General features: G+C 41.0%; 1 protein-coding gene across 1 annotated transcript in view; it reads right to left on the bottom strand.

Moving 5' to 3' along the window:
- Positions 1 to 5,111: 5,111 nt before the first annotated feature.
- Positions 5,112 to 12,965, bottom strand: part of fam204a (family with sequence similarity 204 member A) — a 29,186-nt gene continuing 21,332 nt past the window's right edge. Inside the window, exons 6-7 of the mRNA XM_062058689.1 lie at positions 5,792 to 5,901; positions 5,112 to 5,609 (exon numbers count right to left, since the gene is read on the bottom strand). Of these exons, the coding sequence (XP_061914673.1) occupies positions 5,558 to 5,609; positions 5,792 to 5,901 (162 nt within the window). The 3' untranslated portion in view covers positions 5,112 to 5,557. The remainder of the gene's footprint in view (positions 5,610 to 5,791; positions 5,902 to 12,965) is intronic.

The following is a 12,965-nucleotide window of genomic DNA, read 5'->3' on the forward strand; positions in this document are numbered from 1 at the left end:
TTGTTTTAGCAATCAAGAATATTTCAGTTGTTTTTATCCTTCTTTGTGTGGACATTGTTGATTGTCATGTCATGTTCGGATGTACATTGTGGACGCCGTCTTTGCTCCACAGTAAGTCTTTGCTGTCGTCCAGCATTCTGTTTTTGTTTACTTTGTAGCCAGTTTCGTTCTGCATAACGTTCCCTAAGTTTCACTGCCTTTTCTTAGGGGCACTCACCTTTTGTTTATTTTTGGTTTAAGCATTAGATAACTTTTTACCTGCACGCTGCCTCCCGCTGTTTCCGACATCTACAAAGCAATTAGCTACCGGCTGATATGGAAGAGTATTACACGGTTACTCTGCCGAGCTCTAGACAACACCGACACTCAACAACAACACATAATTTGCAGATTATAATTACTGGTTTGCAAAAAATATTTTTAACCCAAATAGGTGAAATGACATAATCTCCCACGGCACACCAAACTGTATCTCACGGCACACTAGTGTGCCGCGGCACAGTGGTTGAAAAACACTGCTCTAGCCCACCCAGATTTCAATGCCCCGTTCATTCTGGCTGTCGACGCATCCTTTGATGGGATTGGAGCTGTCCTGTCACAACTTCCGCCTGGTGGAAAGGTAGCTAGACCTGTCGCCTTTGCGAGTAGAACGCTCTCTCGCTCCCAGCTAAACTACCCTGCGCACCGACTTGAATTTCTTGCCTTGAAATGGGCAGTATGCGACAAATTCAGCCACTGGTTGAAAGGCAGACATTTCACCACATGGAGTGACAATAACCCCTTGACATATATTCTGACCAAACCCAGACTTGACGCATGTGAACAGCGGTGGGTGGCAAAGCTCGCTGCTTATGACTTCGACTTGAAGTACATTCCTGGCCCAAAGAACATCGTAGCCGACGCATTGAGTCGTGAGCCATTTGTCCAGTCGTGTGTGGGTCATCGCCTTGTCACCGAACCTTATGCCTCACTGTTGGAACAAGTCAACGGTGTGAATGACAGAACCGTGCAAGAGGTGTTCAGAGTGTCCAACAACTGTGAGGCTGTTGTGGACGAAGGTGGTGAAACATCAGACGGGTCTGTGCAAGAGGCAATTTCACCGAACACAAGAGGCTCAGTTGCGTCAGAGGAAGTCGCTGCCATCTTCAGTGCTCAGTCCACTGGAGGTGTAAGTCACATGATTGGGGCAGACGCTGCCTTCAGTCTTCTACAGAAGGAAGACCAGTCCCCTGCACTCCCTCAGAGTCAGCTTGTTGGTCAACAGGAGCAAGACAAGACAGTAGGCAGGGCCATGTACTTTGTACAGAGACACAAGAGACCTACCAGGCGTGAGCGAGCTGTTGAGTCGCATAGCGTGATCAAACTTCTAAAGCATTGGAGTAGACTGACCATACAGAATGGCATGCTGTACAAGATACGAAAAGATCCTCAGATGAACAAGAAGATCCTCCAGTACATAGTACCAGACTCTTTAAAGCAGAAAGTCCTCCAAGGTCTCCATGACTCAGCAGGTCACCAAGGCCAGCATCGTACCTTGTCTCTGGTGAGGCAACGATTCTTCTGGAGTGGCATGGAACGGGATGTTGTGAACTGTGTTCAGTCTTGTCAGCGCTGCATAGTAGGGAAGACACCCGAGCCACACAGCCGTGCGCCTCTCAAAAACATTGTCACCTCTGAGCCTATGGAGTTGGTCTGCATAGACTTTTGGACTGCTGAGCAAGGGAACAAGTCTGTGGATGTTCTAGTTGTGACCGATCACTTCTCCAAGATGGCACACGCCTTCCCATGCAAGAATCAGACTGCCAGGCAAGTCGCTCGTCGTCTCTGGAATGACTTCTTTCTAATTTATGGCTTTCCTCGGCGCATCCATTTGGACCAGGGAGCCAATTTTGAGAGCAAGTTGATTAAGGAGCTTCTAGAGATGGCTGGGGTACAGAAGTCCCATACGACTCCGTATCACCCCATGGGAAATGGTGTCACAGAGCGTTTTAACAGGACCCTGGGAGATATGATCAGGTCTCTTCCCCTTCAGTCTAAAGCAAAGTGGCCACAAATGCTGCAGCAACTTACCTTCTGCTACAACTGCGCAGAGCATGAGACAACAGGGTTTGCACCCTTCAACTTAATGTTTGGAAGAATCCCTCGTCTCCCTGTCGACGTCATGTTTCAACATGCTCTCACCAATGACGCTGTTGTCAGTCACTCGGACTTTGTGTCCCAACTGAAAAAGGATCTGCATGAAGCTGCTCAGATTGTGCAGAGGAACAGTCTCAGGGAACAGACTCGCCATGCCAAGCTGTACAACCGCAAAGTCAAGGGCTCACCCCTCGTCGTTGGAGACAGAGTGCTGATTGCCAACATAGGTGTGCCAGGAAAACGCAAAGTTGCAGACAAATGGGAGTCGACCCCTTATGAAGTCATCTCAGTCAGACCTGAACTCAATGTCTACAGAGTCAAGGATTGCCTGACAGGCAGGGAGAGAGTCGTTCACCGGAATCTTCTACTCTCTGTTAGCTTCCTGCCATGTGACAGAGATCTGGACAATGTCTCTGGGCACTCTGAATGTGACGCTGCCGCGCATGGAAGTGATGTATGTCCTGACGTGCCTGATCTGGTGGAAGACAGTGATGTACGTACAGTCTACTGGCTGATGCGGACGGGTGAAGAGGAATTCCATTCAGAAGAGGAAGTCCATTCTGAAGAGGAGGATGACTCGTTTGACCGGAGGTCTGATGCTGCTCAGTCTGACTCTCTCTCAGTAACTGCGTCCAGTCAGGACAGTCAGCGAGTCCCTGAAGATGTTGACTATGCTGCTGTTAATGGTGCGGAAGGCTCACCACAGTGCTCTGAAGATATAGTCACTGACACAGAAGTTGCCCCTCCCGTAACTATCCATCCAGATGTGACCCCTTTGGACACTGACTCTACTGACATGTCCCCTCCTGACAATATCCCCACAGACGTTGCTCCTCCTGACAAAGACCTTCAACAAGACATTGACCCCCCGGACACTGATGCTCCTGAGACAGCCATTCTTGACACTGACTTTCTGAACAGTGACGTTCCAGGCCCTTTAGCTCCAGCAATTTGCACACAACCTGGCCGTTATGGTCTCAGGGACCGTAGTTCCATGAACCCTCCACAACGCCTGATATGTCAGATGAATAAGCAAGCAGTAGATGAAGATTCTGTGTCCACAGTATCAGTTAGTATCTTGTTTAAGTTCTTTAGAGATGCAATTTCAGTTTGAGTTATGAAAGTATTTGACCAAAGAAGTGTCTAAGTAGTACTTAAAGCTATAGGAATAACATTTTGCATTTCAGAGGTGTAATAGGCATCTCTGTGTTTAGTTAGGAGATTGATCACCTTCTTTCCTTCCACACTCCTTTTTGAGAGAGTTTTAGAACTGACATGCACACCAGTCTTGTTCCTAGTAATGCACTTATTTATTTTTTTTGTCTCAAGTGTTGCACTCCTAAATTTAGCAGAATTTCAGGGGGGTGTATGTAACGGGTATAAGAAATACTTTGATTATTTGAGTGAAATTCCTGCTAAAATATGTATATTGTTTTGTTATGCAATGAGAAGTCCAATTGCGCCATCTGCTGGTACCTGGAAAGTCTGTAGATATGACCGCAAACCGGAAGCTATTAGTAGACTTCCTTTTCTCTGCTAATGGTAAGACAAGTTTTGATATTGCTCTGCAAAATATTATAAATTACACTAAAGCTAACGTGAGAGTTATTGTAAGATACACGGTTATTTAATGGCAGTTGGAATGCTATGTTGTGGAATTTTCGTTTTGAATTGGTTGTTGCTCACGTCAGATGTCCTACTATTTTGCACTGAAGTCGATATTATTTTCCCCCTGTAGACATGGAAAGCAGCAGAGGTGCTAACCACATATTGTGTGTATGTGCGTTCTGATCACTCATTGCAGGTAATAATTGTTGCACTATGTGCGTTTTACGTGTCAAGACGTTCATATTTAAATTTGTATTGTTCGCCATTTTAACATTGGAACAACGTGGTCTGTCATATTCGCTAGTCACCATTAGAGGGTGCTAAAAGTCAATTTAATTATTTGTGTCATGTCTTGTATTGTATTTTGTATTTTTCTATTTTCTGTTTCATAAATATATAAAAAAGGATGATGTTGGTTAAAAACCAAGTTAAAAATATATTGTATTGAATTAATTGTAATACCATTAAAGATAAAAGCAAGTTAAAACCACTATACGATCACACACGAAGAAAAAGTATACAGTTAAAAACCATTGTATTAAGTTACATCTGTAATTGCATTTCATGTAATTGTGAAAATATGAAAATGTTATGTACTTGGGTAGACTTCCTGTTCTCTGCTAATGACATCGAAAGCAGCAGAGGTGCTAACCACATATTGTGTGTATGTGCGTTCTGATCACTCATTGCAGCTACCAGTAAAGAACCACATCATCCAATTCAGCCTGTGTGTGGGTTCTTGGCGGGACGGGTACACAGCAGTTACATATATATATATATATATATATATATATATATATACACATATACATGCATACATACATTATAGTGTCTTCAAAGTGTGTATTTTATTTTATAAAATAGGGACTTTTGTCGAGGTTAGAACCAACTATTCATGTTTACATTGATCCGTATGGGGAACTCTGCTTCACAATACAAACTTTACGGTATAAGAACCATGTTTAGGAGCCAATTAAGTTCATAAAACGAAGTTCCACTGTATGTGTTTTGGTAGCACTTCAATCCCAAATCCCGTTATTTCTGTGCAGAATTTGAAGGAATGATCAAATATGTCTGCCAGATGCATTGTTGCAGGTTGTAGCAATACAACTAAAAAGGGTTCACTGCATATATTTCCAAATGATGGGAAAATTTGAAAAATATGGACCTCTCGAGTCAAATAGACCCACGTAAAATAAGACTGACCAAGCAAGAGGAGCGTAATTTTCAGCGATCATTTTAATGATTTGAAAATGAAAAATTAAAAGACTCAAGATAAATGCGATCCCAAAAATCCGAATTAGTCTTTAGGGGAGAAAGAGAAAGTAAAGCAGACCCGGAGTTTAAAAATGAGAGAGAATGCAAGGTAAGCTGCTAGTATTTTATTTTGTGACTTCTTTTACTGATGTATTTGTCAAGATGCTTGAGAAAATGCTGAAAGACCATGAGAAAACACAGGCTATGGTGTCTATGTAAGAGGAAATAGAAGAGCAGGGAAGTCCTTCCGGAATTTTTATTTATTTTTGCTCATATAGTGGGTCTGGGTTAATGTTTGCCTTATCCATTACTTGAAGCTTGAGTGAGGAATGCTCGAAGAATGCACTACTGACCTGATAAGTCTGAAAAAGAAAGCATGGTGCGTATTATCTGCTTACAGATGCTACCTGGTGGTTTTTTGAGCACACTAAATGAATGCCAGATTAATTTTCAGGAGCAAAAAATACATAAGTGAACTCGTTGGTGAAATGTAAGTCATTTAGACGCAATGGGTCCTTTAAGTGAAAATACAACATCTTTTTCCCATCCATGTTGGTCACATGTAGCCCATGTTGCTTTTGGTTTCCCAACGCTTTTTTGCCTCAAACCTGAAACAGGAAAAAAATAAAATCAGTGCATTACTGAACCCTTGGCACATTCATTCAAACTGCCAGCTCCCATCTGAGAATGACTAATGACTCAAAGTCTGGAGACTTCAGCATCCTAACTGTACCTGACACAATGTCAGATGGGATGGCAGACTCAAAACACAAGTACAGGGACGTCTTACCCCCAAGCTATTTGTTTCTTCCTTTTCTTCGCTGCCCTCAAAGCATCCTCTTCCTGTTTGCACTGCACATAATCACGGCAACCAGTGGCTTCAGCGATTTTCACAGCCAGCTATTTAGAGAGAGAGGAGAGGCCCATTGGAGAATGACGAGGAATAAATCAAATCTGTCTGACTGATGCTTGTCACAGTCTCTGCTGCCTCCTCCACACAGCATCGATATAGTTTCCACACTGCATTCTCTGGAATGCCCTACCGGCAACAGTTAGAGACGCTACCTCAGTAGAAGCATTTAAGTCCCATCCTAAAACTCATTTGTATACTCTAGCCTTTAAATAGGCCCCCCTTTTAGACCAGTTGATCTGTTGTCTCTGTTTTATGCTCTGTCCCCCTCTCCTATGTGGAGAGGTTATCAGGTGACCATGCATCAGCCTCCATGGAGGAGGAGCAAGCTGTTTCAAGTTGGGACTTGGTTTGGACCACTCCTCTGTGCATCAGTTGGTGACGTTTCTGCGCTGCTGACTTGTCTCCTTTCAAGAGGATCCCCTGCGGACCCTACTGTGGACTGGACTGTCACATTATTAACCATGTCCACTCGGCATCTATTGCACTGGTCACCCAAAACTGCGGTCCCTTCCAGGATTTCACGTTGTTCCCATTGGGTTGAGTTTTTCTTGCCCTGATGTGTGATCTGAGCCGAGGACGTCGTTGTGGCTTGTGCAGCCCTTTGAGACATTTGTGATTAAGGGCTATATAAGTCAACTTTGATTGATTGATTGAACTACGTTTAAACTGCATGTGGTACGGTTTGGTTTGTTTTCGAAATAGTCATAAAACCCAAATGCAAAACATAATCAACTGGACTGTTCCGATTGTCTCAGAAGATGTTTTGTCCCTTATCTGAGCAGGCTTTATCAGTTCATGCTCATAGACTAGATAGGACTAGTCTGAGAGGATGGTATTTATTAATTATTATTAATTAGTATTTAAGTATTTATTCGTCAAAGTAGAGACATGCTCCAACAAGAATGGATTTTGTGTTGCAAAACGACAGTTGCTGAGATACAATGATGGGAAGCCTCTGCCTTCCAATGACAGTCATTTAAGTGGAATCATCCATGAAGTTGTAGCCATAAAAAAGGGCGCACCTGCAAATGACTGCTGTCTTGCACAACAAATAAGCGAAAGCATTCATGTTGGTCACAATATTGGCATAAAAAGTGACATACGCTACTTTCAAGACCTGTTTTGTGAGTACACAACCAAACAAACTAGCGGTTCTGGATTTGGATTTTCCTGTGCCAGATTCTGAACTTTACTGCAGTACAGGTAATGCATGTCTGTTTACGATACAAAATAATATAGTGGTACTTTGATTTTCGTACGGCCTAATTTCAAAGACAATTTATGCCAGAATTTTGCCACATTTCTGTATACCATCTTGGTTATCATACTGCAAATTATTTCGCATAAACAAGTAGTCAGTCTTCCCATTTATCATTACGCAGAATCTAATGCCCAAACAAAAAATCCAATGCGTTGGTGACTCAGTCTCTGTGCTTTTCTTTTTTTAGTATACAGCAAAATAAACCTACCTAGTTCCTAAAATGTTGCAATTGCCAGAACTTTGTCAAATAAGGTGAGAAACACTATTCAATTCAAGAAAGAACGTTGTCCTCCTGATCCATCTTGACTGTTTTGATCTTGTATTTTCCTGTGTTTAATGTTTCTTCGGTTCTAGCGCGCTTATTTTGTTCCTCTTCCCTCTTTTGGTTTTGTCTTGCAGTGTCTTTTATCATTGCTTATGAGCATTGTTCCCCACACCTGCTCTTGATTAGTGGTCAAAGACGGGTGAGTTCCCTGGCCCCAGGAAAGTTTATCCTTCCTTGCGACGCTAGTTTGTTGTCTAATGTTTGTGTTTTTTGCTTAGCTTTAACGTGTTTGCCTTGCCATGTTTTTACTCGCCCGTGATCTACTGCTGTAGCCTTGTGGTGCTTCCTCAATTTTGGATACCTAATAAAAGGACCTTTTGCTTGCACGTCCACTGGCCTCTCTGCATCTTGTGATCACACCAACCACAACAATTCGCGGCCGTAATGCCGCTTACTGCTATCGTCTTTTATAAAAGGTAGAGATTATATTAAATGTTTATGCATCCATTTCATTCGTCATTTATATGCATTTCGTATTGTTTTCTGCCATCAAACTACAATTATTGTTTTATAGAATATGTTGTGTTGATATATTTTGCTGTCTGGAATAGAGTAATTGGATAAACATTTTTTGTTATGGGGAACATTTATTTGATTTTTGTAAAATTTGGTCTTCTTCCGACTTTTTGGAATGCTTCAATAACAGAAACAGAGGTACCACTGTCTATCAAATATAATAATGTATTACTGATTTTATGATGCAATGAGACAAATTCTGGTGTGACACACTTTGTGAGACAACTTTGATGTCTAACGTTGGATCAACGTTATTGGTTTTGAAATGAACAAATTTCAAAAGTTGAATCAATGTCAACAGTCAAACTTAGCATAGAAGAAGGAAAGAAGTAAAGTAATCCGCAGAATATAGCTAGTAAAAATAATGCAAACAGTTGCGTAAAGCCAACATTGAACCCTCACCTACTGGACGGCAAGATGAGTCTAACAAGGGCATGGTTGCGATTGGCTACTAGTGCATGTCCAAATCAACAAATATAAACCAGTGGGTTTAATCAGCGGCCCGAACAACCATCGAAGTACACGAGAAACGGAGCACTGAAACAGAAATAAACCTCAAACACAGGAAAACCACAAACAAAGGAAAAACAAGACAGGTCATAACAACTTCATTGATTTTATGTGTTTAAATATTAAAATACAAGCAAGTACTAGTGGAGAGTTTGATGAGCAAGACATTTAATTTGTGTACTTTTGAGGTCACTAAACATGACATTATCCAAATTGCTACATCATGAGCTAGCTTAAGGGGGAACTGCACTATTTTTTGGAATTGTGCCTATCGTTCACAATCATTATGAGCGACAAGAACACACATGCATTTTTTTTTTACGATCCTAATGATAATGGAAAAAACGCTTGCAAGATGTGGCTAACGAGACTAAGAAAAAAATGGTAATGCTGATCTCGGATTTTTTTTAAAATGTAGCATTTATCATTGTGAAAGCCAAGTACCGGTATTTGGCCTTGAGAAGCTGTGCTATAGTAAGTGCTCTAACAAGACAATTAGTTAATGACACAGACATAGTTCATTAACTAATTTGCACTTGTTTTGAGAACAGTAAAAATTGCATTGAAAAAAAAAGCATTTCGTAATCATTCAAGTGCACAAGCAACTTTTCTGTTTGCAAAACTGGAGGCTGTCCCTGAAATCAGTAGTGAAGAGAATGACCGTGACAGCAAGAGGAAAACATTTAAATCCCAGGGAGGACATGACTGTATTGTGAAGCAGAATAATCCCAATAACCCCAGTCACACAGGAGCACAGGAAACAAAGGGAAAAGCCTGCCTCGGCTGTCACTCATGAGGTAGGTTTATTATTCAAGCGGAGGAAAACTTCGATAAACAACTTGGAACAATTTCACCAAACGTTCTGGTAATTCTCTATAATATGCACAGCACAATTAAAGAGGAAGGAAGTCTTGAGGTAATGAAGAAATGTGCCAACAGTGTGCCACTTGAAAAAAAAAGACCTGCTTGGAAAAAAATGTTTCAATTATAATTAAGTGGGATAAACTTTATTAGAAAGACTGAAACTAAAATATCTCCTAATGCATGCTGGGATTAAGCAGGTCAGAGCGAACAGGCAGAAAAAATTAAACTCTAAAGGCTTTTTATCACTATATTTCAGGAACCAAGGGTGTAAAATGTTCTAATTTGGGATACATTAAAAGCCATAAAGGTCTTTCAAAAAGATTAATGGTACTTTGCTTGGATTTAAGATAAGGGCTCCAGCTGGCTGCAAGTGCCGAGCTCTGGCAGGGCCCTTAAGGCATTCATCTTTACAGCCACTAAAAGATTTGTGAAAACGCCTGTATAACCTGAAGCGTACATACAATGACAGTCCTTTACCATTTTAGAGCTTTTAAAATTCTCCAAATCATGTTTTCTACTCTTGCAGAGCCTTACAGCGGGCAGCTAAGTCTGCATTTGTGGTAGATTTGCAAGCAGATGATAGCACACCGGGGCTATTCCTTGCTCTTTGTTGGACTGGTGTCGGTGCTTTTGAGTGGCTGCGATGCACGGTGCGATTATAAACCACACGTTTATTAAATTATTGACAAATCCAACGGCAGCTCGGTGGCAAAGAGGCCTCATTGTTGAGAAATAATCAAATGAAACAGCATGACGCTAAATGGGTTCACATAGAGGCACCGTTTCTTTTTTCCTACAGACGGATTACCCACATTCACCTGCTCTCCTGTTGGGGCATTAGAACGCTCAACAAACATTCCAAAATTTAAACACTTCTATCCCCATTATTCCTGTGTTTGTTAATTAAAACCTTTACTGTACCTACAGCAATAAAGTGCTTCCTTTTTTAATGAATTTAGTCGACTGATTGTGTTAGCTGGGGCTCAACATTAACGTCAACTAAGTTACCTAGGAGACAGAATAGATCAAAGAGACAAAAAACCCCTCAAATGTCTGATTAATCAAGCCTGCAAACAGCTTATTTCCTTTAGCCTGCATGCAAGTATGAAAATGAGATTCCGAGAGCAGTACATTGTGCAGATTTGTTCATTCTTATCTGAACAAAGCCAGCGGCAGCTTATTTCATGGATCACTGGCACTGTCAGCGCTGCGGCGGCGAGCAGGTGACGGCTCCTCTTTCTGTGGCGAGAACAAAATTAGCAAAAAGTCGGCACAAATTAGCCTCTCATGTTTTCTGTAATATGACATTATTTTCCATTTACTTTTTTTGATCCACTTTTCCAGGATTTTTCCCCCCTCCCCGTCCCTGCGCATCTTACTGCCAAATCCTCTCACATCAGAAGCGGGTGAAAAATAAGAATGGAAGTACAGAGCTGGAACAAAGACAAGAGACAGGAAACCTCCTGCATATTATGTTTATGTGGCGCTTCAGAGGCCGTTCTTCCCACTGCAGCGCATATTAATGGACGATTAAGTGTCTGTCATGATCCTGTTGCCCTGCCTTGATTGTCTGGCTTGTGTGTCCTATCCATAGTCCTGTTAAAAATAAGGTTTATTCAGAGGATTAATACTCTGACCTTTGGTAGATTTGAATGATCATTGGGCTCAATGTGAACACTGCAGCGACTGCAGCTTAAGGCTACGGCGAGGGTTAAGTCAACACTGCTGATTTATTCAAGTTTGGGTTGTCATGGAGATCCAAACAAGGGACCCCAATGCCAAATAAAAAAAAGAAATAGTCAAGCTCCTACGCATTACATAAACGCATTCATAAATGTAGGGCTCCCAACATAACAGTCATAATCAAACTGCTTACAAAATACAATAGCTCAATTAAAGATGAGAAAAATGTGTCTCCATGTGGATGAAGTGTTAAAGCTCCTTTTAACAATATGAAATAAATGATGGCTTTAAGGAAGAAATGGCCTTAAAGCCATTCATAAATTTCCAATCCAGGAAGGGTCTTCCAATTAAAATGTGTGAGAGGTGGATTAACAAGGGCTATATGGCTTTGCCTCACTAAATCACCTCCCCGAGCTGCTCTGCTGCATTTGACGTGTAAACGATTAATGACCAGCCTAATTCCCTTATCACACTACCTTAATGCCTAAATAATGTGGCCTTAGTCAACCTTGGCAAGAAGGGCTGTATAAGAATGGAATGAATATCAGATTAGGCAGTGTGTGTGTTTTTTCTGCAGAATTTCTTCAAACCGAGGCAGAAGGGAAAGAAAGCGTGTTTTGTTGCAGCAACACTGGGAAGGTCAGGGGACCAAGAGATCAATAGACACCACCCATATCGCTCCAGAAAAGAAGGGTAGGGCATTTTTTTCAGTAACTTTCAGTTTAAAAATCAACAAATTAAAAAACAGAAAAGATAATCCAAGTAAGAGTAAAATACTTGAGACATTAAGGAACAAACACACCCATGAACTTTAAAACGTCTACACCTGTCAACCTAGTGGTTTAGAAAAGTGAAAACTATATGAGGAAATTCCTGAAGGAATTGCGTGTGAATGCTCCAATGCTGAAGTTGAACTGAAATCCTGGAATTTTTTCAAAATTGTTGAAGTAGAGCACACAATTCCCAAACAGGCGGAATATTTTGAAGTTGGAACAGTTTGAATCAGTTGCAAAATATGGGAATAATGGAACTTTGAAGAATGTCCCATTGATTTCAATGGGAATTTCCTCCAAATTTGGGAATTTCGAGAAAAGCGGGAATTTTTTTGAAAATGGTAAAAATCTTGAATGTTTTGAATGAGTTGAAATGGTTGGTGTTGGAATTTTTCAAATCGATCAAGAAATGTTGAAATAGTAACATGTTGAATTGAGAAATGGTATTATGGAATTCCAGGAATTTCGGGAAAACCGGGAATTTTTCCAGTTCAAAGAGGAATGTTTTGACGGTGGAACGGTTAAAATGCGTTGAAAAATGTGGAAGGAGTAGTCGACCGAAAAATGGGTAAAAATAGGGCTTTGGAAAACCAGGAATTCTTAAAAATCCTGGAATTTTTTTTAACTTGGAAAAAAAGTTGTTTAAATTTCCAGGATGGTGAAATGTGTTGAAGGTGGAATGGTTTGAATCAGTTGAAAAATGTGGAAATGGTAGAAGTTTCAAAAATGGCCAATTCATTTTGAATGGGAAAAATGTCCCGGAAAACCTGGAATTTTGGGAAATCTGGGTATTGTTGGAATTTGTAAAGGGAAAGCCCGTAATTCCAGAATAGGCTGAACAGTTTGAAGTTGGAACAGTTTGAATCGGATGAAAAATGTGGAAGGTAGAGCGCGCCAAAATCTGGAGAAGAACTTTAATAAATAGATGACTTTTGGTGTAGAAAACCATGTGTGAATGCTTTGGAGCATTCACACAATTAGTGTAAAACCATGATTGATAACCACACTTTCACAAGATCACAGACCAGTGACACTGCTCATTTACTGCAGAATCAAGCTAGTGCTAACATGCCAAAAAGAGACGATAACGTCTTTACGCATTAAGAAATGACATACCAC

This window comes from Entelurus aequoreus, linkage group LG09 (assembly GCF_033978785.1).
Source record: "Entelurus aequoreus isolate RoL-2023_Sb linkage group LG09, RoL_Eaeq_v1.1, whole genome shotgun sequence".
Classification (NCBI taxonomy): Eukaryota; Metazoa; Chordata; class Actinopteri; order Syngnathiformes; family Syngnathidae; genus Entelurus; species Entelurus aequoreus.